Genomic DNA, 25,914 nt, shown 5'->3' with positions numbered 1-25,914 from the left:
TCATTGTATAAAGAGTAAATATTATCAGTGGTTGTTGTTGACTTAGTCCCCTGGCTTGAGATTGGGTTTATTAGGTTTGTCCTCTGTAAAGTTACCCCTTCCCCAACCTTTGCATATTGTACTTCTTAGAAAAAAGTCACTATGTGAAGTACATGCTTAAGAAGTAGGGAGTTCTATTCCATCTTCTTAACAGTGGAGTATGTACATAAATTTTTTGGAATTCTTTTGCAAGGGAAATTTGTCTCCTTGTCCTCATTTGTTATTTAGTCATTTATTTATATGAATATTGACTCGTGGATATTTATTTTATACTTTGAGTTATATAATCCAGTAGTACTTTATTTCCAGCTTTGGCTATTGGGAGCTCTTTCGGTTCGTTTTTATATTCCTTTGACATATCCCTATCGTGAGGATTTTGTTGTTTGGTTTGTTGTTGGGATTTTTTTTTAGCACATCTTTACTTTCTGGCACTACAAGATGTTCAGGCTCATCTTGTATATTTCCTGCCCCAGGCCTAGACTCAGGTATTTCTCCAAGAAGTGCTGGTTCCCTTTACTGGAGAATGGTATTAGAAACCAATATCTGGGCACTATGTGTGCTCATTGTGGCTGCATTTGCTTGTAAGAAATATACACCAACTCATGTAAATACGCGTATCTATAAATTTTTCTATATGTTACTATCTGTGTCTGTGTTTAAGCTGTATTCTTACTTTATTTATTCTGAAGCTTTTTTCCACTGAAAAAAATATTGAGGGGTTTACTTTATATAGTTTTGGGAATTTAGTTACAGAATTAAAGTAACTCCCCAGTTCTTTCGGTTCTTGGTTGGCCTCACTGCTAATATTCTGGAACGCAACTAGTTATCTATGAAGAATTCAGGAAGTACTTTAGTTTTGAGACTCTTATCATTTTACTTCTCATTAGTTTCTCTGAAACACAATCTAAATGGGGAAAATAAGACTTTCCCAGTTAATTGTATTACTTGGTTGAAAGTTAGTAATGATGGTGGAGATGGGAATAGTTGAATATTGATTTTTATTTATTATTATTTTTTAAGTTTGTTTGTTTGTTTTTAGTAATCTATACACCCAGCATGGGGCTCAGACTCATGACCCCAAGATCAAGAGTTGGATGCTTTTCCAGCTGAGCCAGCCAATCACCCCTGAATATTGATTTTTAAATTGTTTCCCATTATTACCTGTAATGGGGAATTAACTATATTTTGTCAAAGCTTTCTACTTTTGAATTGTCTAGACTGATGAGCAATGTAATCTTAACTTATCACTAAAAGGACTTGTAGGTGTATGGTAAAATAGCTTTTACAGATATGAGATAATTGTTGACATAAGGCAGCAGCATAATGTAAATGATTCGTTATTATCTTATTTGCTTTTATTTAGTTATTATACTTATGAAAGGGAATGTAATTGTACTTTGAACATATTGTGTTGTAAACCATTTTTAGTTCAGTATCATTTGCATTAGATAGTAGGGAAAAGGATTTTTTCCTTACGTTAAGACTACTGTCATAAAAAAGAAAATTAAATTGTTTTGACTATAGCAGAAAGCTTCTGTATTTTAGATGTTACTTTTCAACTCTGAACACATGTAGTTACTTAATGTCGCTATATGTTTTAACTAAGTTTTTTTATTGTAAGTTAGTTCAACTTTAAAATTAATATTAAATTATGAAATTAAAACAAGTCTTTCCATTCTGTTTATTCATAAGCGAGAAAAGCTAGACATATTCTAATAAATTCCATCAACAATGAAAGAAATAGAGTAACTTTCTTTAATATTTAGCCTGGTAACCAGTCTCTGGAATATCAGCAATACAATAGTCTAAAGAAACTAAGCAAATTTAAATTAAAGCAAGCCCAAGTTTTGCTACTTTTTGCTTTCAATTTTCTGTATTTACCTCCTTAGCATTGTCCTTATCTCACCAGTTAGAACTCCTTGGTCACATAGATTAATAATTATTTATAGTATTTCTCCAACGTCTTTACTAAAGTACCTCTAGAAGGAAGTATCCCTCTTCAGATGTTTCTTTCTCCCCCCGCCCCTGATGTTTCTTTAGAGACACATATTTTTTTACAAAACTTCAAGAAATTTCTTAGAAGACTTATGTATATTGTTTTATTCAAGTGAATTTTGTTTTAGATCCCATAATATTATAGTACTTATTTTAATAAAAAGAATGTAAATTCTCTTTCCAATATGATGTGCCATGTTTATCCTGTTTACCTCTGCCCTGTTTCTATTTGCCTTCCTGTGCCTTGAGCACACCATTTCAGACTCTGTGTGGTATGTGAGTACCTTAATTTGAAAAACTCATGGTTTCTGTTTAACAACATCATCCCATACATACATCCTTTAGTGTTAGACTTCTAACTTCTAGTCTTTAACTCATTGGCAACATGGAGACTGTAAATGTAGTTTTTTCTTTTCTGGCATCCATAGAATCTTCTATTTCCTCTTCCAGTATCCTGGCAAATTTGGTACCTTCTGGCCTCTCTTTCTTGGGTCCTTAGGAAGAACCTAAATGCAATTAAGTATTATAGGGTATAGAATTCTCCCTCATTGAATTCTGGTTAAAGTTCTTATATAAACCCCTTGGATAGATCTAGTTTATTCAGTTTATAGAAATTAAAATATGATTTTAATAATAAAATAAAAAATAATCCCAGACAGTTGGATGAATTATAAACTTCGGGTGATATTATTTAAGCACTTTTTCTAGTGCTCATTAATAATTCACGCCAAAGGTCATTTGTTCTTAACACTCTTTAGTTAATGAGTACCTCTGGCTGATTTATAGAATCAGAGCCCCAGAGATGACCTGAAGCATTTTTGGCCTGCAGTATAAATTTGCTTAAGAGGCTTGAGCATTAATGGTAGTTTTGAAAGAGTAGCTTATCATTCTGTTTTGAAAACAGTTTTTAAAGATAACTGAATATGTGTAAAGATCAAAAACCATGTATCTTAAACAGTACAAACTAGAAGTCATTAACTTTTTAAATCTTTTTGTTCCCCATGTATATTAGTTATCAAACTTTATGAACAAACTTCTAAAAAATAAATGTGAAGTAGGTCAGAGCATTTAAAGAATATCAATAAAACACAGATTATTTAGTACCTATCTCTGTAATTCTCAGAAATTTGATTTCCTGTTTCTCTCTATGTCCAGGGTTATTTGACCTTTTCTTCAGTTGGATGATAATGATATATTTTCCTAATTGATGCTACTGATTAATACAGAGAGGCAGATGATAACTTCTATTTCATAGGAAAGTAGAAGACAGCGAAAGTGAATTGCCTTAACTTTCTTCTGTTTTCTATTCCACTCTTGCTATCTCCAGGGGTTCCTTCCTTTCCTTCCTCCTTTTCATTCTTCCCTCAGTGGAAGAGGTTTCCTACTTTTATCTAAGGGTAATTCCTCAACCTTTGTTCAGAATTTCTTTCTGTTTTTAAAAAACTAATTTTGATATAATTTTAGACTTGCAAAAATAGTGCAGTTTCCTTAGATTCTTCACTCCACTTCCCTGAATGCTAACATCTTCATAACTATAATTATCAAGAATAGGAAACTAACATTGGTATCATATTATTAACTAAACTACAGACCTTATTAGAATTTCACTAAATTTTCAGTTGTCTTTTTTTCTGTTCCAGGATCCTATCTAGGAAACATGACACTTTTAAAGAGTATTGATCAGTTATTTTGTGGAGCATCCCTTAGTTTGCGTTAGTCCAGTGTTTTCTCATGGTAGGCCTGAGCTTATGCATTTTTGGCAAGAATATCACAGAAATGATGTGTCCTTCTCAGTGCAGTGTTTCAAGGGGATTATGATGTTATATCTTACTACTGGTAATTACTTGATCACTTGGTTAAGTTATATCTGTTGAGTTTCTTCACTGCGAACCATGATTTCCTTTACTGTCTTTCCTTTTTCAGTTCGTAAGTACCTTGTGGGAGATACTTGGAAATTATGTAAACCTTGTTTCTCCTCTCTAACTTTTGCCTTCTAATTTTAGCATCTATCAGTGGATCTTGTCTGCAACATTTATTACTTTGGTATTTGCCAGATGGTGATTCTGTTTCCCTCTTTTCTATGTTTATTAATTGAGACTTTGTCATATGGAAGTATTGCCTCTTTACCCCCATTTACTTATTTATTTGGCTATTTATATCAGTATGGACTCATTTGTCTTAATCTCTGGGTCTAAATACAGTATTATCATAAGTTATTTTGTTGCTCAGTTTGTTCTAGCATTGGCCTTTAGGGGTTCCTTCAGGTTGGCTCCTGTATTCTTTCAACAGGCTCTCATCTTTTTTTTTTTTAACTTCTCCTTCCTTTCTGACACCAGAAAATGTTCCAGACTCATCTTGTATTTCCCTGCTTAGAAGAATCAACCAATTCTTCTAAGAGTTACAGTTCCTTACTGAAGAATGGTATTTAGAGGGGCACCTGAGTGGCTCAGTCAGTTAAGCCTCCGATTTTGGCTGAGGTCATAATATCACAGTTCATGGGTTTGAGCCCCATGCCGGGCTCTGTGCAGACAGCGCAGAGCCTGGAGCCTGCTTTGGACTCTGTGTGTGTGTGTGTGTGTGTGTGTGTGTGTGTCTGTCTGTCTGTCTCTCTGTTCTTGTATTTCTTTTTGCTCTAATGAACAGAAACATGTATTTTCTTATATTCCCTTTGTTCTACATGAAGGTAGTATACCTATAAGTATTTTGGGGCTTTGTGTTTTTTTCACTTAACAGTATGTCCTGGAAATCACTCCATATCATAGAGATCTTCCTCATTTTTTTAATAGTTGCATAGTATTCTATTCTTTGGCTGTGCCATGGTTTATTCAGTCACTTTCCTATGTATAGACATTTAGGCTGTTCCCAGTATTTTACATTTATGAAGAATACTGCAATGTCTATGTATTTTGTATTGCTGGAGGTATATTCCTAGGATGGATTCCTAGAAATGAGATTGCTGGGTATAGCAGTAAGTGCATATGTGATGATGATCTTAGGCATCACTAAAGTTGCCTCCAGAATGGCTGTGCCAATTTGTATTCCCATCAGCGCTGTATGAGAGTCCTGTTTTTCCGTACTTCCTCACGAACAGAAAGTTTTGTTGTATTTAAAATGTTTTTGCCAGTCTGGTAGGTAAGAAATGGTTATCTCGGTGTTGTTTTAACTTGCATTTCTCTAATTATGAGTGAATTTGAACATTTTTATATTTTGGAGGGCCGTTTTAATGTCTTTCTGTGTGTGTGTGAATTTTCTGTTCATGTCTTTTTCCTGCTTTCAATCTGGTTTTTGAGTTTTTTCTTTTTGTTTTTAAGAGTTCTTTACAGGGGCGCCTGGGTGGCGCAGTCGGTTAAGCGTCCGACTTCAGCCAGGTCACGATCTCGCGGTCCGTGAGTTCGAGCCCCGCGTCGGGCTCTGGGCTGATGGCTCAGAGCCTGGAGCCTGTTTCCAATTCTGTGTCTCCCTCTCTCTCTGCCCCTCCCCCGTTCATGCTCTGTCTCTCTCTGTCCCAAAAATAAATAAACGTTGAAAAAAAAAAAAATTAAAAAAAAAAAAAAAGAGTTCTTTACAGTAGTCTCCCTTTATCTGTGGGGGATACAGTCCAAAACTGCCAGTGGATGCCTGAAACTGGGGATTGTACTGAACCCTTTATATACTGTGTTTTTTTCCTACACATACATACCTATGATAAAGTTTAATTTATAAACTAGGCACGTTAAGAGGTTAACAACAACAATAATAAAATAGAACAGTTATAACACTATGGTAATAAAAGTTTTGTGAATGTGGTCTTTTTCTTTCTCTCAAAATATATTATACTGTACTCACTCTTCTTCCTATGGTAATGTGAGATGATAAAATGGCCATGCGATGAGATGAAGTTGAAGTGAATGATGTAGACACTGTGATGCAGTGTGAAGCTGCTGTTAATTTTTTGACAACATATCAAGAGGAGGATAATGTGCTAATCGACCATAGTTGACTGTAGGGAACTGAAACACAACAGACTAATATCCCTAATATGTACAGTAGTCTCCCTTTAGCTGCAATTTTACTGAAATTTCTCCAATTTCAGTTACCCAAGGTCGTGATTGGAAATCATGTTGAGAAAGTCTCCCTTAGTCCCCTTTTCCTTGAGTACTGAATTTTGAATGGATGTTGCATTTTGTCAAAAGATCTCTCAACATATGTGAAAAAAACTGTGTTTTTTCCCTTAGGTTTAGGAATACAGTATATAGTAATAGATTTCCTAATTGAGCTAGTTTTGTATTCCTGGGATAAATCCCAATTGTTCATGTTGTATTATTTTCTTAATGTGGTATTGGGTTCGGTTTACAAACTGAAATTGTAAAATTGTTCCCTCCAGTGTATTTCAAAAGTAAAAATTTGTTTCTTTGCATTATAATACCTAACATGGTATCTTGTAATTATTTATCTCTTTCTCCTTGATTAGATTCAGAGTACTTGCAGACCGTGAATTCGATTTTACTCTTCTTTCTCCTTAGTGCCTAGAAGAGTTCTTCATGTATAGTTGGCATTCTATAAACGTTGTTGCATAACTTAGAAGCAGAAATAGCTCAAACTTTTTATTTAATGAAATCTGGGTATAGTGTTTCACTTCGAGAATGAATAGTCATGTCTGTGTTATCAATATGAAAGAGCACTGGCCAGGGAGGTAGAAGAGGTCTGAATTCTAGTCTAAAACTTTGGTTTTATGTAGGCCATGAATAATATTTTTGCTTCAGATATCTTGTATATGAGTTTTTCATCTGTCAAATCAAGTTGATGTTCTGGTCTTTTAAATTTTGTTTCATATCTAAAATGTTTTATGAAATTATTTTTTAATCATTGAGGTATATGTTTTCACATTCTGCATAAATACTTTTTCTCAAATTTTGTTGTTAGAATTGTTTACCTGTTATAATCAATAGATACTCATGTGATTGTAATTTTGCAGAGCACATTCTGACCGCAAATAAATTATGTTACAGAATATTTGTAAGAATATCACTGAGATTGTACAGCTTTTTAAACTAAATTATTTAATGTGTGCTTAACACATTTTACTTTTAGGTATGTCTGACGGCAACAATGATACTACAACTCATGGTGCATCTAAACCAGGCACAGAAGAAGTCAAGTCTAATTCCGAGGTGATTGGATGGTATTTCTATAGATTTTTGAAATCAGCCCGTCTCAATCAGTTTTACACTGTCCAGATTGACTCAGTTGGTCTAAACATGGGCCTTTCTGAATAAACTCTTTTACACACATAGACACAGACACAGTAAGGAGTGGGAAGAGAGAGATTCCTTCATAATGGGAAATTATTATTTGCCTTCGGCATCTAAAATTCTAGAGTATATTTGTTACATAAAGATGAATGTAAGAGTTGGGGTCAAACTATAGTTGTTTATTTTTTTTATTTTTTTAGAGTGAGCACATGAGTGGGAGAGGGGCGGAGGGGGAGAGAGAGAGAGTTCACGCTCAGCACGGAGCCCGACATGGGGCTCAAACCCACGACCCTGGGATCATGACTTAAGCTGAAATTGGGAGTTGGATGCTCAACGAACTGAGCCACCCAAGCGCCCCAAACTATAGCTTTTACTATAAATATGAAATGAGATTTCTTTTGAAATAATACAGTAATAAGTTCATATTTGAGCTTGTCTACTCCTGTATACTCTCTTTAGTTAGGTATGCATTAGAGTCCAAGTGTAGAGTTAAAAAAACCAAAAACCTGAGTTCTGGACTTAACTTTTGACTCACTGAATGTGAATCTATAGTGATAAGACAACCGGCATGTGGGATTTTTTTGTTTTTGTTTCTTTTTGGAAGTTCTACAAATGATTCTAACCACTTTGATGGTTCAGTGAACCACTAGCTCATTAGATTAAGGAAAGAGATATGAAAAAGTTAGTTTTATATTGAATTCAAGTTATCAGATATTTTTTGAATACCTAATACTAGTAAAACCTTCAGGTTTATAGTGTTTGATGATTTACAGAGTAGCACTTTTATATTGTCCCATTTTGAACGTTAGAACAATTTGGTATGATTCAGTTAGGTATTAGAACAACTATTGTTTTCCCCATTTATTTGTTAAACATACTTAACTTTCAAAGAGATAGTGACTGACTCAGAGGAATTGGCAAGCCTGGAACACTTCATGGAGTCTGAACCAATTTGCCATCAGTATATGTGCACAATGCTAGATGTAGTATGTCTTCAATCAAGCCAAGATACTGTGAGTCTGTGTGAAAGCTTTAATGTAGGATTTAGAACTAGATACTTTACTTTTAGTCCAAAAGTCAAAGATGAGTTCTGGTTGGCAAAATATGTGTTATCTAGGGGAGGAGTCAAGATTCTTTGTGATTTAAAATAGTTTGGCTATTTACTATTTGTGAAAGCAATGCTTTAATTACGTTTAGTTCAGAGAAACTAGGAAATTATGTATACTGTATTTATCTTAACTCATGGATTTGATTTTTATGATCAGATCTCAGAATCTATACTGTTGAGAGATGATCAGAGGAGGTTTCATGCATGTGAACTACAGGAAGGATTGGCAGCCCAGCCAATAAAAGGATTCATAAAAAATGAAAATGTTGTGTTTGTGGTTTACCACTGTGAATTTCGTCTATGTGAATGTCACTCACATAGATGCTAAGCTAGAAATTTCTTGCTTAATAGAGAGTTAATCCTGGATGACGATGATCTGAAGGAAACCACTGCCATGTAATTGTTCTGAAAATTTAATATATATTAACATTAAAATCCATGTTAAGCATTCCCTGCATTTTTAGCCATACCCATTGTGCACTCTTCACAGGGAATGTTGTAATTTTTTTAAAAAAGATAAGGTGTGTGAGTATAGTCTGAATTTATGTCCCAATTTAATTTAAAAGTATTGAGTTTAGAGTTCACCAATGTAGGATTTAGGGGTTTATTTGGGGTTTAAAATTCCCCTTTTAGGGGCGCCTGGGTGGCTCAGACGGTTAAGCAGCAGGCTCCGCACTGTCAGTGCGGAGCCTGCTTGGGATTATCTTTCTCCTGTCTCTCTGTCCCTCTCCACTTGCAAATTCCCTCTCTTTCTCAAAATAAATAAATAAACATTTTTAATTCCCCCTTTATTAGTATAATACTGACTTGAACCTTTTTTTCCCCCCAAAGTCCATGATGAAAACATTTTCAAGGGTCAGATTTGCTTACAAGAATTTTTCTTGTGGGGTGGCTCAGTTGTTAAAGCATCCAGATTTTGGCTCAGGTCATGATCTCATGGTTGTGAGATCTATGCTGAGCATGGAGCCTGCTTGGGATTCTCTCTCTCCCTCTTTCTCCACTCTGTTCGATCTTTCTCTCTCTCAAACATTTTTTTAAAAAGTTTTCTTTTAAATATTGCTGTCTGTATTATGGCTGTGAACTTCTTAAATGTTCTATGTATCAGACTTTTCAGTAATTCAGACTAATCTTTAAACTTAGCACATCACTGGTGGTCAGTTTGATGAATGAATTGATTTTTACTCCACTGCTATAAATGATATATTAATATTTGTTTCTTAGGAATAGAATATGATGACATGGGTGATAGTTTTTATTTCTTCAAAGGCAAAACAAAAAAAACAAGGGAAAAACTCCAGCTTTTTGAACTGAGCCAAAAGCATTGTCAACCCTGGACAAGAAGAGACATAAAGTTCATTTAGGCTCTGTAAGGTGAATCGCCTTGCTCAGGCTCACTCAGCTAGTTCACCGAGGAATCCAGGATGCTCATCAGTGATCATAAAAATGCTTTCTTCTTCTACATGTAATTTTTTTTTAAGTGACATTAGCTTTTTTCTTTTTAAGTTAAAAAAGGAGAAGAAAACATGGGGTTGGCTTGCTTTGTACCCTAGTCCAGTCTTGATTAGAGCAGATGAAAGTGGATTTTGTTCTTTGCGTTTTTAGTATTTAAACTTTATACCTGGAAATGTGTTTAAACTGCTGCTTCTCTATCTGTAGGCACCATTCACTGAGAGTCTGTTGGTGCCAGATACCATACGGCGTTTTACATATTTATTATTTCATTTAATACCATAATAACCCTGTTTGCAGTTGAGGTTTTCTCCCTCATTTTACAGATTTAGGCAACAAAGACCTGAAAAGGCTTATATAGCTAGTGAGGAACAGAGCTGTGATTTGAACTCAAGTTAATTAAAGTGAAAAATAGAAGTAAATTTAAGAAACTAAATAGGGGAAAAATTACTTAAAGGTAGAAGCAAGGATATTAGGAAAACAAGCAAATAAGATGTATTTTTAACAGCAAAAAAGGAAAGAAAAGAAAAATAGTTCTGTTAGGTATTTATTAGTGTGTTCTAGGATTATTGCCAGAATTACTCTTTTTCTGTCTGCCCTTCAATATAGTAACACTAATACGTATACCAGTTTCTAATACCCAAAAAACATACACAAATAATTGCATTTTTCTTTTACATAAGTAACTCAGAGGTCTAAAAAGGAAATAGAGATCCTGCATTCTAGGTACATGTTGATTAATAGAGGAAATTTAAAATAAATAAAATGTAGAATAATAATGCCTGTAGAGTGGTACAAATAAAGAATTTTGGCAGTTCAGAGGAGTATCAGCCAGGAATATCAGCACAAGTGGCATTTTGAACTGAGTTTTAGTTTTATAGTGTGGGTAAAATTTGAGCATATGAGTGACGATGATCACTGCTTGAGCAAAGGCATAGAGAAAGGAGATTGAGAGACATGTATGTGGAAGTGTGAATAATTAAGTTTGATTTGATAGGGTAAGCATAATTGGTGGAAAAAAGATGGTCCAGGTCATGGAAGGATCTTGAGTGTCAAGAGGACAGCTTTTATGTTGTAAACATATTGGGGAGGGAGACAGACGTGTTAAACATACGCATAAATAATTTTATAATTTAATATAGTCTTTACTGCTATAAAGCAGGCTAAAGGGCTAATGAGTGATGAAAACTGAATTTGCATTAGTTGGTCAGGGAAGGCCCTTCTTAGATGATGTTTAAGCAGAAACCTGAATGAGGTGAAGGAGAATCGGCGTGAAAATCTGGAAGTATGAACTTTCCAGAGAGAGGAAAGAAGGGCAAAAATAAGATTGATGTGTTTGAGGGACAGTGGTGAGGGCTTTGTGGCTGAAACTGAGTGTCAGTGGGGAAAGAGTGGGAGGAAATGTGGTTCAAGTGGTGGCTGGCAGCTGAGATTGGCTTGATGTAGAAAAGAGAATGACAGGAGATGAGAAAGTTGGGGGAAGGTTTGAAATGCAGTGTTCAGGTAGCACCTGGTTGAAAATATAAGACAAATTAGGTATTGATACTAATATATAAAAACATTTTTTTAAGGAAAACTTGCAACATATGAAGTAAAGGTTAAATAGTAAATGAATTCCCATATATTCATCATCCAGATTCAATAATTATCTGGATTTTACCACATTTGCTTTATCCATCCTTTTATCATAGGTTTGAGGGTCATATTCCCTTTAAAACTATGAAATCTCTGAGATAGAACAAAATAAAAAACAAGGTTACAAACATCAACATCTGGATTCCATTTCAACTGTCTTGATATTGGTCTGTTTAGAAAAGTGTAGTTAGCAAGGGGAGATGTGCTGGCAGGTATTAGTGTTGATGGACCTATTCCAGTATTCATCTTGTTGGAGCCGAGCTGAAACCAATGTGCTATAATTATGACATCTTTATATAAAATAGCATTTTCAGTTTTCAAAGCAATTTCATATTTGATTCTTATGGTACATAGGTGAGGTTAATAATCTCATTTTATGAGGAGGAAATTGAAACTTAGGAATATTTATAAACTTATAAAAAGGGGAAAAGCTGGTCCTTATGTCCACGTTTCCTGATATGTTGGGTAGTTCTCATGAAACTTCATGCAGGAGATTTATTCACCTAATATTTTTGAACTATGTTAACACTTTATAATAAATACATTAATCATTTTTAAAAGAAGGTCATATTTTTACTAATACAGAAGGAAATTTCAAAGACTATTTGAATTATGAGTTTAATATAATTGCTTTCTCTTTTTGTAGGCAAACAAAAATGTAAATAATTTCATCTAACACAGAAGGCATTTGTGCTTTTTGGTATTGGAACAAAGTATGGTCTCTCTTGACATGCATAATTACCCCAGTAAACACTGCGACCTTCATTGTCTGAAGCCATAACTAGAACAATTAGAGTTAAATATTTATGGCTACTTTTTCTTCTTTCACACTGTTTACTTTTTTCATTGCTCTTTTGTCTCAAATTGATTGAAATTAAGAAGTTAGTCTTTTAAATTAGAAGAAAATATAGCTACGTGATTGAACAACATGTCTATTAAATATATGCATCCAGTGATCTGAGCACTGAAAATATTTCATAGTACTTTTTAATGAATTTTCAAATAACTTTTTTAAATAATAGATTTAAGAAAGAATTGGAAAAGCTTTACGCTTAGTACTATATCACTTTATTTTTGCTTGTTCAGTGGTCAATTGGAATAAAAACCAATGTTAAATGTGTGTTTTAGAAGATACAGTGCCTTGTATAGTTCCAGAAGCCTAAGGCTAAGACAAGTTCTTTTACATCTTTTTTAGAAAGTTTCTACCTTGTTTCTAAGCATTGTAGAAATTAGGCTTTACCATTAATAAGGTAATAAATTGATAACAACAATTTATTGTATTTCCAGTATGCCTTCTCTTTCCTTATTAAAAGGTAGATTTTTGGGTGCCTGAGTGGCTCAGTCAGCTAAGCGTCATACTTCAGCACAGGTCATGATCTTGGAGTTCATGGGATCAAGCCCCGTGTTGGGCTCTGTGCTGACAGCTCAGAGCCTGGAGCCTGCTTCGGATTTTGTGTCTCCCTCTATCTCTGCCCCTCCCCCACTCATGCTGTTTATTTCTTTTAAAAATAATAAACATTAAAAAAAACTTAAGCTAGATTTTTAGTCTGGGTGAATTTTGGTTTATGTTGTATCTTTTATTTTCCATAGGGTGTTCACCTATAAATGTTGACTGTCATTTGTAAGGCCTTTTTAAATGTTAGTGTCAAGGTATATTTTTAGAATTTGAAAAACATAAGTTGTACCAGAAAAAATTACATGAGGAGCTTTTTTTCTTTTAGCCTAGGTTTTCGGTAACCACAGAAGAGGTCATAGACTGAAAGTTGAATTGACAGGGAGAAGAGTTGTTGTGCACCCTGAGTGTGAAGATGAAGTTATTTGGTTGCCTAATTGGCCAAGTTGGAGTTAGTTAGAAGAGAGAATGGTATGAGAAGCAGCTGGAGGAGTAGGTAGGGGTCAGACAGTAAGCAGTTTTATGAGCCATGTTATAGCTCTTATGGTGTTGAAAACGTTTGCTGGAATGATGGACAGTGTTAAGTGGTTCAGCAAAGGAGGGCATGGGGGGAGTAATTCTCCCCCCAGTGCAGTTGGTCTCATGCTTTGGAATGGGTTATTTCTATGACATTAAAGTGAGTAAGTATTAAGACTAGTGTACGAAGCAGTTTATAGCATCAAGCTGTTTATAGAGTCTTTCATCCTTGACACTGTGACATATTTGGCTGGATGATTTTTTATTGTGGGGGATTATCCTGTGCATTGTAGGATGTCTAGCAACATCCCTGTCCTGTCCCTTCAGGATGCCAGTAGCACACCATCCTCAGCTATAAGAACCAGAAATGTCTCCAGACATTGCTAAATATTTGGGGAGGGGGTGTGCAATTCAGCCTGGTTGAGAACCATTGAGTTATCAGGATCATTGATAACACATACATATTTTCTGGCAGTTGATGCCATTTGCAGTAACAGACTTGGTATCCTGAACCTCCGGATTCACAGATGTCCTAGCTTAATTCTGCATTTGCCCACAGTGAAGAGTAGGAAGTTCCGGGGTACAGCTGTCTCTGGGGCTCTGGTGTTAGCAAAAGACAGTGCTAATGATGTAATTGGAGGCTGATGCTTCATTCATTCTTCAGTTGTTGGAAATGAGGGTCAGGTAAAGACAGTGCTACTCTTTATGCATGATGATACGGAAATAGAAGAAACAACAGTACAAGTTGTCAACATTAAGAAAGCAGTAGGTTTGACCCACATAAAAACCTGAATGCATGTACATTGGTTGGCATGGCCCAATGATGTATTTCAGTCACCTTTGGAAAGGTAGTGTAATGTAGAGGTTGAAAATGAAGTTCTTAAAGCCAGATTTGAATCCCAGTTCATCACTTGCTAGCTGCATGTTATGAAGCAAATTTCTTAATCTTTCTGTTTTCTTACCTGTAAAACAGGAATAATAATGGAATCTATATTAGAGAGTTGTGGGGTTGAATGAGATAATGCACATAGAACAATTAGAACTAAATCAGTTAATATAATGATACAACACACACAACACACATAATATAACAAAAACACAATAGTGCCTGACACATGGTAAGTGCTCATTAAATGTTAGCTCTTAATATTCTTATGGGCTCTGTACACAAGAGGATACATTATTTAAATTCCTTAAGTTTCCTAGTCCTCAGTTTCCTCATCTGTAAAATTGGGAAAGTCTCCTCTACCTCCCAGGGCACCTGTGAAGGTTAAATGAAATAATTAATGTGAGGTGCTTAGCACAGTACCTGGCACATAGAAAGTAGTCAATAAAGATCAGGTTTTCAGTTACTATTGTTGTATTAGATTAGGGAGCCATGGCTATCAAACAAGTTTCATAGCATTCTAACATTCTGAAAACTTTCTAGACCATTTCATAGTTTTCACTTGATACTCAGAAACATTCACAAAGATATTCTAAGACCATTTTCCGTTATTCACTTATGCAGGTCTGATGTCAGGGTCTTATGTTGCAAGCAATGAAACCAACTCCAACTCACTTACATGGAAAAGACATTTACTAAGAGGACATGAGGTAGCTTACAGAATTGTCAGAAAGATTGACAAATCAGACTCCAGGCTTTGTGCCTAGGACTATGCCCAAAATAATGGTCCAGCACTGTTTTAGTGAGGGTACTAGTGCTCTGCCATTGCCTAGCAACAGACAGCAGCTTGCACTGCCAGTACCTCTAGCTATGGTGCCTGGATGCTGCCACGAGTGCTATGGCCTCTGCTGACCCAGAGTTTGATCTTGCTGCAAGTTACGGCTGCTCCAGAGTGAGTTCCTGTTGTCCCTCTTTCTTTTTATTACTGGTTTCTGATTCCAGGTCTGGGGCAATTGCCTTCGATTTGACAGAACCTAGGTTTATGGCAGTGCCAGCAGAGCTTGGGAAATAAATAATAACTTCTATGGCACTTCTTGTATGCCAGGCACTCTTCTAAGTACTTTATATTTATTTCATTTTATTCTCACAGCAGTGCTACAAAGTAGGTACTATTATCATTTTACAAATGAGGAAGGAGAACTTCAGAAATTTGCCTAAGGTTACATAGCTAGTATGTGGAGGAGCCAGGGATTGAACCCAAGTAATCTGGATCCAGATATTTGCTTGATTGTCTGGTATTTTGAGTTTTTATATAAGAAGACACAGGCTCTGCCTTTCACCAGCCTTATCACGTGGAGGCTTTCCCCAACATTGGAAGCAGGCTGTGGCTGGGCAGCCAAATGAATGAGATATATACCATACTTGACTAAAGTCTGATTTGGCAAACTGGTTATTGCCCCTATTGCTGATTTAAAAGATCTAGAAGGAGGGACACTAGATCTGAGAAACAGAAGGATTTTTTTTTAATCTTCTGCCATTTATTAGATATTCTCTTAGAAAGCAAGTGCTTATGATTTTCAGACTGGCTTAAAACAGGGACTATATATCCGTAAATGACACTTAGGACTCGGCAGTGATTTTTATAGTGAGAGGGTATTGGTCTAATACATTTTTGTCATGGAGACATATTTTGGAAAATGACAAACTTCATTTGCTATTAGGTTGTAGAGCTGTGAGTCAGTCCTTATAAGTGGGTACTATGATAAGGCCATAAACCTCCCCCACCAGCTTGGGCTCTCTGGGTGGATTTGGGGCTAACAGGAGAAATGGATCCTCTACCATTAGGCATGATAGAATGGAATTTTACTCTTTCTTTGAAAAAGAAAATCAACAGTTTATTGAGATAAAATTTCTCTATAATAAAATGCACCCATTGTAAATATGCAGTGTGATGAGTCTGATGAGTTTTGATGAATGTATAAACTTGGGAAACCATAATTGTAATCAAGATACAGAATGTTTCCATCATCCTCAAGTTTCCATGTCCCTTTGAAGTCAGTCCTCCCCTCTCCTACCCTTCTCCCAAGGCAACAGCTGATCTGTCATTATAGATTAGTATGTTCTTAACTCCTATATAAATGGAATCATTTGGTATTTATTCTTTTGTGTCTGGCTTTTTTTGGCTCAGCATAATGTTTTGAGATTAATCAACAGTTACTGCATACATCAGGAATTCATTCCTTTTTATTGCTGAGGAATATACCATTATATGTATATACCACAATTTGTTTATCCGTAACCTGTTGATGGACATTTTTTTCTAGTTTGGGGCTCTTATGAATATGCTCATAAAAGTCTCTTCTGGATGTTTAATTTCTGTGGTGAATGATTAGAGTCATATGGTCAAGTGTGTATTTACTTTTATACGAATTTGTTAAACATTTCTCCAAGTGAAGTACTTTTTTACATTCCCTCCAGCATTGTATACAGATTACAGCTACTCTTTACCAACACCTGTCAGTCTTCTTAAACTTCAGCCCATAATAGTAGGTATTTAGTAGTATCTTATTATAGTTTTGTTGATTTATTTATTTTTGAGAGAGAGAGAAAGGGAGAGAGAGCGTGCATGCACGTGTGTATGTGAGAGCAAGTGGAGGAGGGGCAGAGAGAGAGAGAAACCCAAGCAGACTTCACACTAAGCGAGGAGCCTGATGCAGGGCTCTATCCCGTGACCCTGACCCTGGGGTCAAGACCTGAGCCAAAATCAAGAGTCGGACACCCAACCAACTAAGCCACCTAGTCGCCCCTTATTGTAGTTTTAAATTGCATTTCCTTGATGATTAGTGACGTTTCATATATTTTCTTTTGTGAAGTGCCTGTTAGAAGTTTGGCCATATTTTGAGCTATTGGTCTTCGTATTACTAAATTGTAAGACTCATTTATATATATATATATATATATATATATATATATATATATATATATATAATATATATATACACACACACATATATACACACATATGTGTATATGTATATATATACACACATATATACGTGTATGTATATATACACATATATTTGTGTATGTATATATATATGTATTTGTGTATATATATATGTATGTACATATATATATGTACATATATGTATGTATATATATATGTATTTGTATATATACATACACAAATATATGTGTATATATATGTATATATATTTACATATTTTGAATACTAGGCATTTGTCAGATACATAAATTATGTCTGTTCTCTTCCCGTCCGTGGCTTGCCTTTTCATTTTTTAAATGTTTTCTTTTGAAGACAAATTTTTTTTAACTTTATTTTTTATTTTTTAAAATTTACATCCAAATTAGTTGGTATATAGTGAAGCAATGATTTCAGTGGATTCCTTAATGCCCCTTACCCAGTTAGCCCATCCCCCCTCCCACAACCCCTCCAGTAACCCTCTGTTTGTTCTCCATATTTATGAGTCTCTTTTGTTTTGTCCCCCTCCCCGTTTTTATATTGTTTCCCTTCCCTTATGTTCATCTGTTTTGTCTCTTAAAGTCCTCATATGAGTGAAGTCATATGATTTTTGTCTTTCTCTGACTAATTTCACTTAGCATAATACCCTCCAGTTCCATCCACGTAGTTGCAAATGGCAAGATTTCATTCTTTTTGATTGCCGAGTAATACTCCATTGTGTGTGTGTGTGTGTGTGTGTGTGTGTGTGTGTGTGTGTGTGTGTATACACACACCACATCTTCTTTATCCATTCATCCATCGAGGGACATTTGGGCTCTTTCCATACTTTGGCTATTGTTGATAAGTGCTGCTATAAACATGGGGGTGCATGTGTCCCTTCGAAACAGCACACCTGTATCCCTTGGATAAATGCCTAGTAGTGCAATTACTGGGTCATAGGGTAGTTCTATTTTTAGTTTTTTGAGAAACCTCCATACTGTTTTCCAGAGTGGCTGTACCAGCTTGCATTGCCACCAGCAATGCAAAAGAGATCCTCTTTCTCCGCATCCTTGCCAACACGTGTTGTTGCCTGAGTTAATGTTAGCCATTCTGACAGGTGTAAGGTGGTATCTCATTGTGATTTTGATTTGTATTTCCCTGATGATGAGTGATGTTGAGCATTTTTTTCATATGTCGGTTGCCCATCTGGATGTCTTCTTTGGAGAAGTGTCTATTCATGTCTTTTGCCCATTTCTTCACTGGATTATTTGTTTTTTGGGTGTTGAGTTTGATAAGTTCTTTGTAGAATTTGGATACTGAAGACAAATTTTTAATTTCGGTGAAGTCCAGGTTATCAGTGTTTCTTTTTTATTATTTATGGTTTTAGTGTCCTAAGAAATATTTGCCTACTCCAAGGTCATTAGATAGTAAAATAAGCCCGTTTCTGGCTCTTCATTTCCATTACAGTGATTTTGATCTCTAGCATATCTTTTTGGTTCTTTCCTACGACTTCTTTATCTGCTTACATTGCCCATCTGTTCATGCGTGCTACTTCATCCATTATAGCCCTTAGCATATTAATCATAGTTTTAAATACCCAGTCTGATATTTCCAACATCCTTGCCATATCTGGTTGTGATGCTTGCTCTGTTTCTTCAAGTTGTGATTTTGCCTTTTGGTAGGCCTTAACAATTTTTTTCTTGATAACCAGACATGATGTAAAAGGAACTGCTATAAACAGGCCTTGAGCAATGTGGTGGTAGGATATGGGAGAAAGGAAGCATTATATAGTCCTATGATTAGGTCTCAGTTTTTTTAGTGAGCCTGTGCCTCCAGACGGTAAACTTCATAAGTGTTTCTCAGTTTTTCTCTCCCCTGCCTGGGTGGGACATGATAGCTAGAGTGTGCTGGATTTGTTTATTTCTCTTCCTGAGGTCACTTAGGGGCTGATTATACCCAAGCAGGTTAGGTTCTGGTTTCCCCTGAGGGTAGGCCTTTTTAAGAAAAGCAGAGTGGTCTGATGTATTTCAAAATGGTTCATATCTCCTTTCCCTACCGAAAGGATGAGGGGATTTTTCTCCCATATTTACTGTGGTAACCTCGTCCAGCTTTTGGAGGTAAAACTCACAATATTGTGGGGCCCTTCTTATGACAGAGTACCCCTGCAGTTTTAACTTTCAGAGTTTTCCACAGTGAGCTTCCAGTCATTTGTTGATTACAGTTCAGCTTTTCCTACCCCAGCACTGGTTCCCAAGATGATTTCTACTAGTGAGTTTTTGCTCTGCTAAGCCTTGACTCTCTATATTCACCTATCTGTCTCTCCAGTTTTGGAGGCAGCACTTTGCCCTGTGTCTTTGCTGGTTTGCATCCCTCTCAGAAGCTTCCCTGGTGTAGTCTGGAATTCTCCCCCTGCCCCCCAAATACCTGGAGGGCAGGGAGAAACTGAAGAAAGAGGCAGGCCACTCCAGGTCAGTAGGTGTCAGTTTTAATAAGCTAAGGGAACTTAGGTACGAGACACTTGTCTTGAGTGGCAACAAGATGAATGGATCCCTGTACCCACCTGCCACATCTTAAGTTTATGCAGAGGCCTTAACTGGGTTCTGTCACATGTACACCGTGCAGCTGTTTTAAACACCACTTTACTGTCTCAAGGCTATGTCCTTGGAGGAGCCTCTGTAGCATAAAAGGCAGGTGGAACCCACATTCCAAGGACAGAGAAGAGGGTGAGGAGCCTCCAACAGCCTGGGTCCAGTTCATGGGTCAGCTGGCTGTCATCATGTCTGTTCAGTGACCTTCTCCAGCATTCTTCCTCACTCTTAAAAATCCAAGCAGAGTTGTTGATTTTTCAGTCTGTTCAGCTTTTTACTTGTTAGGATGGCGTGGTGATTTCCAAGCTCCTTACACGCAGAAATAGAAACTGGAAGTCCCACCTTCAAGGTCATGTCTTAGTACTCCTATCCCATCTCCACCCACAAGGTGACCACTATTCTGCCTATAATCATCATAACTTACTGGTTATTTGAATTTATTTTTATTTGAATTTAATCCTGTAGTGTATACTCTTTAGGTCTGTCTTTATTTGTTCAACATTATGTCTGTGAGCTATTTTTCTGTTTTTTATAGTACTATTTCATTGCTGTATAGTATTCCATTGTATGCCTATATTATTATCTGTTTTACTGTTGATGGGCAGCTTGTTGTTTCCAGGTTTTAGCTCTTCTGAATAAAGGTGCTATGAATATTCTTTCAGCTATTTTTTGATGGACATATGCACTTTTATTTCTTGGTTATATTTCCTGGGAGTGGAATTGCTGAGTCATAGGATAGGCATATGTTTAACTCTAATAGCACTGCCAAATAGTTTTCCAAAGTGATTTTACTGATTTTTACTTGCACCAACAATTAGAAGAGTCTGGTTGCCCCACATACTTGCCAACACTTGATTTTGTCAGTCTTTCTAATTTTGGCCATTTCAACAGGTATACAGTAGTGTCTGACTTATAATTTTAATCTGCATGATAAGTAGAACTGAAGGATTTGTAGATCTATCCCATTACTAAAGTTTTTTTGCGTATATGTTTGTTTAGAGTCTAGAGCATGATCAAATCAGTGAGGTTTTTTATGGCAGGTGATTTTTTTTTTTTTTTAAGTTTTATTTAAGTAATCTTGGCTCAAACTCACAACCCCAAGATCAAGAGTTGCATGATCCTCCAACTGAGCCAGCCAGGTGGCCTGGCCAGTACTTTTTAAAAATATGTTTAAGGGGCGCCTGGGTGGCGCAGTCGGTTAAGCGTCCGACTTCAGCCAGGTCACGATCTCGCGCTCCGTGAGTTCGAGCCCCGCGTCAGGCTCTGGGCTGATGGCTCAGAGCCTGGAGCCTGTTTCCGATTCTGTGTCTCCCTCTCTCTCTGCCCCTCCCCTGTTCATGCTCTGTCTCTCTCTGTCCCAAAAATAAATAAACGTTGAAAAAAAAAATTAAAAAAAAAAAAATATGTTTAAAAGCTCACCAGGTGATTCTAATGTGTGCCATAAAAAAGTAAATAAATAAATAAAACTTATTGGCTATTCATATGGGACTTACTGGGACCCATCATTAAATCATTGATATATGGTGGTATTTCAATTGTTTTCTTTTTTTCTTTTAATCCAACATAGTTAACACACAGTGTTATGTTTGTGTACAATATAATGATTCAACAATCCATGTATCACCCAGAGCTCATCACAACAAGTAAACTCCTTAATCCCCATCACCTATTTCACCCATCCCCCCACCTGTCTCCTTCTGGTAACCATCAGTTCTCTATAGTTGAGAGCCTGTTACTTGGTTTGTCTTTTTTTTTTTTTTTTCTTTTGCTCGTTTGTTTTGTTTCTTACATTACACATTTGAGTGAAATCATGTAGTAGTTGCCTTTCTGTGGCTGATTTATTTTGCTTAGGATCATACTTTCTAGATCTATTCATGTTGTTATAAATCTCAATTTCATTCTTTTTTATTGCATCCATTGTATGTATATATACCACATCTTTTTTTTTTTTAATTTTTTTTTTTTAACATTTATTTATTTTTGAGACAGAGAGAGACAGAGCATGAACGGGGGAGGGGCAGAGAGAGAGGGAGACACAGAATCAGAAGCAGGCTCCAGGCTCTGAGCCATCAGCCCAGAGCCCGATACGGGGCTCGAACTCACGGACTGCGAGATCGTGACCTGAGCCGAAGTCGGATGCTCAACCGACTGAGCCACCCAGGCGCCCCAATATACCACATCTTTATCCATTCATCTATCATTAGACATTTGTGCTGCTTCCATAATTTGGCTATTGCAAATAATGCTGCTATAAGCATAGGGGTGCATGTATCCCTTTGAATTAGTATTCTCATATTTTGGGGGTAAACACCCTGTAGTGCGATTACTGAATCATAGGGTAGTTCTATTTTTAACTTTTTGAGGAACCTCCATACTGTTTTCCACAGTGGCTGCACCAGTTTGCATTCCTGTCAGCTGCACATGAGGGTTTCTTTTTCTTCACATCCTTACCAACACTTGTTTCTTGTGTTTTGGTTTCTTGTGTTTGTGTTTGGTTTTAGCCATTCTGACATGTGTCAGGTGGTATGTCATTGTAGTTTTGATTTGATTTGTACTTCCCTGATGATGAGTGATTTTGAGCATCAGTTCATCTGTCTGGTGGCTGTCTGGACATCTTTGGAGAAGTCTCTGTTCATGTCTTCTGCCCATTTTTTTAATTGGATTATTTGGTTTTTGGGGTGTTGATTTGTGTAAGTTTTTATGTATTTTGGATACTAATCCTTTATCGGATATGTCATTTGCACATATCTTCTCCCATTCTGTAGGTTGCCTTTTAGTTTCATTGATTATTTCCTTCGCTGTGCAGAAGCTTTTTATTTTGATGTAGTCCCAGTAGTTTATTCTTTTATTTCCCTTGCCTCCAGAGACATATCTAGAACAGTGTTGCTACAGCCTATGTCAGAGACATCATGCTCTCTTCTAGGATTTTTATGGTTTCAGGTCTCACATTTAGGTCTTAATCTATTTTTTTTTTTATTTTTTAAAAAATGTTTATTTATTTTTGAGAGACAGAGAGAGACAGAACGTGAGCGGGGGAGGGACAGAGAGGGAGAGGGAGACACAGAATCTGAAGCAGGCTCCAGGCTCTGAGCTGTCAGCACAGAGCCCGCCGCGGGGCTCAAACCCACAAACCACAAGATCATGACCTGAGCTGAGGTCAGACGCTTAACCGACTGAGCCACCCAGGCACCCTTGATGGTCTCTTAATTTCGAACTCATTCTTTGCTCATCTACCCTCCATGTTTCAGATATTTCGTATCATATTTTACATTGTTTTATCTTGTGCTTCTCTTGACTGATTTTTTACAGATATGCTTAATTTCCTTTTTCTTTTGTGCTTTCTGTTTTTCTTACTCTTTCTTACTTACGGGTTTCGTTTTTCGCTCAGAGTCCATAACGTTTCCTTATAGGGCTGGTTTAGTGGTCATGAATTCTTTTAACTTTTGTCTGTTTGGGAAACTCTTTATTTCTCCTTCTATTCCGAATGATAGCCTTGCTGGATAAAGGATCTTGGCTGCAGATTTTTCCCTTTGAGCACTTTGAATACATCATGCCATTTCCTCCTAGCCTGAAAAGTTTCTGCTGAAAAATTAGTTGATAGCCTTATGGGGTTTTTTTTGTACATAACGTAGCTATCTTCTTTTCTTTTGCAACCTTAAAAAATTTTTATCACTATTTTTTGCTATTTTAATTACTATATCCACTTGGTGTGGACCTCCTTTGGTTGAATTTGTCAGGCGAGCTCTGTGCCTCCTGAATATGGATATTTGTTTCCCTCCCCATATTCAGGAAGTTTTCAGCTGTCACTTCTTCAAATACATTTTCTGCCTCCCTTTCTCTCCCTTCCCTTCTGGGATCTGTATAATGCAAATATTAGTACGCTTGATGGAGTCACTGAGTTGTCTAAGTCTGTTGTCATTATTCAGTGTTGTTTGTCTCTCACCTGTTCACCTTGATTGCTTTCCATTACTCTGTTATCCAGGTCACTGATAATATTTCTCTGCGTCTTGTAGCCTGCTTATTCCATCTAGTATATTTTTATTTTCACTTATTGAGTTCTTCATCTCTGATGTGTTAGTTTTTATTTCTTTGTCAAGGGTCTCTGATGTCCTCTATCCTTTTTTAAAGTCCAGTGAGTATCTTTATGATCATGACTTTAAATTCCGCATCAGGTATATTACTCATTTCTGTTTCGCTTAGATCTCCTGCTGTAATTTTGTCCTGTTCTTTCATTTGGGACGTATTTCTCTTTCTCCTCACTTTGTCTACCTCTCTATGTCTGTTTCTCTTTGTTAGAAAATGAGCTACCTCTTCTGCTCTTGAGAGTAGGGGCTTTATGAAGAGGTTCTGAGGTGCCCTGGAGTGCAGTGTCCCTTGTTCACCAGAACCTGGCATTTAAGTGTCTCTGAGTCACTTTTCCTTTCAGTTCAGATATTTGCGCTGACTCTCTGCCTGTTGAGGGCTGTGCTTGCTGTCTGTGATGTTAGTAAGACCTAGGCAGGCTGGCTCTGGGGGACCTGGCCACAGAAGGGCTCAGGGGGCAGGGCCACAGCATTAGTAAAAATTGTGCTTAGTGCAGGATCAAGGCCATCAGGCTTGGAATGGACGAGTCTCTGGAGAACTTGTGGAGACATACTGCTAGCAGGTTAGGTAGCAAGTATCCATGCAGCATCCCTTCCTGGAGGTGGCTCTGTTTATGCTGGTGGCAGAGGAGGGAAATGGCACCGGGTAGCTCTTTTGTTCCTAGAGAAGTTCCCCCAACACACTCCCTTCCAGCTTGCCCAGCTGACTTTTAAAGCTCTAGCCTTCCAAGTCCTGCTGGCTGTCCAAACTCACAGAATTAAGCCCCTCTGGTTTTCAAGGCAAGATGTTACAGGAATTCATTTTCCCCTTACGGGCTCCCTGGCGTTTTTCCCCTCTCTGTAGCAGCAGCTCCCTCCCTCCTGTGGTTAGCTCCAGACCCGTTTCTGCCTTTCTTAACCTCTCCAATGTGGCTTTTCTACATGTAGTTGTGGAGTTTGTTCTGCCAGTCTTCAGATCAGTCTCCAGTTTATTTACTAGGATGTGAGTGATATCTAGTTGTAAATGTGGGACAGGATGATCCTAGAGTCCTCTTATTCCACCAGTTTCCCAAGCCTTTCTTGTCTGTGGGGTATTTTTTAAAAAATCTCCCTAGTTAGTTCTAAGATGCAGAGAAGGTTGAGAATCATTGGCATAATATGAATGAAACATACCATGCTTCTCAGGGCTTTGCTGTATACTCTTTAGAAATGAAACACCAACAATAAAACCTTTATTAGGTACTTCTATGTTAATTTATCTCCAAGTTGACCCCCACTGAAGGGGTTTAAGAAACTAGTACTGAGCTTGCACTTTTTTGGTCGTAGAATATATTAACTCTCCAGGTCAGTTCTAGCCTCCTTGTTTTGGTTTTGTATTTCTCTTCATGTTACAAGGCGAATTCTGCTTTTCAGGTGCATTCTAGCACATAGTGGATCAAGACAATCACTTACTATAAAATAAATGCACTTTGGGGTGCCTGGGTGGTTCAGATAGTTAAGCATCTGACTCAATTTCGGTTCAGGTCATGATCTCAAGGTTTGTGAGATCAAGCCCTACATCTGGCTCTGGACTGACAGTGTGGAGCCTGCTTGGTATTCTTTCTCTCTCTCTTTCTTTGTTCCTCCTCCACTAGAACACTTACTGTCTCTCTCTCTCTCTCAAAATAAATAAATAGACTTAAAAAAATAATAGATACACTTTTACTGTTAGTATGTACCCCACTATCACAATCACATGTAGTATTAAATGCTCAGCTTTGAGCGTCTCTTTAAATAGGAGTATGAATTTAGAATGTATTTGGAATTACCAAGGAAGGAAAGAAAAGGAGCATGACTTTGTTGTTGCTTTATCAAATAAAAAGGGAATAAAATGTGTTCACCTTTTTGTTCATGAATATAGTAATAAATCTAACCTCCTGTAGATATGTAGTTCTTCTGCATGAGGATGATTTTTGATCGTCTCCAAAGAAATAGAATCATAATTGGGGGTGTGATATCCATATATTGGATTTAAAAATTTTTTTTAAATTTATATCTCCACATTCTTTCTT

At 36.8% G+C, this 25,914-nt stretch overlaps 1 protein-coding gene across 9 annotated transcripts in view; it reads left to right on the top strand.

The window, feature by feature from the left end:
- Positions 1-25,914, top strand: part of ARFIP1 (ARF interacting protein 1) — a 129,410-nt gene that overhangs the window by 7,394 nt on the left and 96,102 nt on the right. For 7 of the 9 annotated variants that reach the window (XM_086704105.1, XM_025921821.2, XM_086704104.1 and 4 more), the window contains exon 2: positions 7,105-7,184. The exons of the other annotated variants lie outside the window; for them this stretch is intronic. In XM_086704105.1, the coding sequence (XP_086560231.1) occupies positions 7,107-7,184 (78 nt within the window). In that variant the 5' untranslated portion in view covers positions 7,105-7,106. The remainder of the gene's footprint in view (positions 1-7,104; positions 7,185-25,914) is intronic. 9 annotated transcript variants of the gene reach the window in all.

Source organism: Puma concolor, chromosome B1 (assembly GCF_028749965.1).
Source record: "Puma concolor isolate L17-30 chromosome B1, mPumCon1.1.hap2, whole genome shotgun sequence".
In the NCBI taxonomy this organism is placed as follows: domain Eukaryota; kingdom Metazoa; phylum Chordata; class Mammalia; order Carnivora; family Felidae; genus Puma; species Puma concolor.
This window is presented reverse-complemented; position numbering and strand designations above follow the sequence as displayed.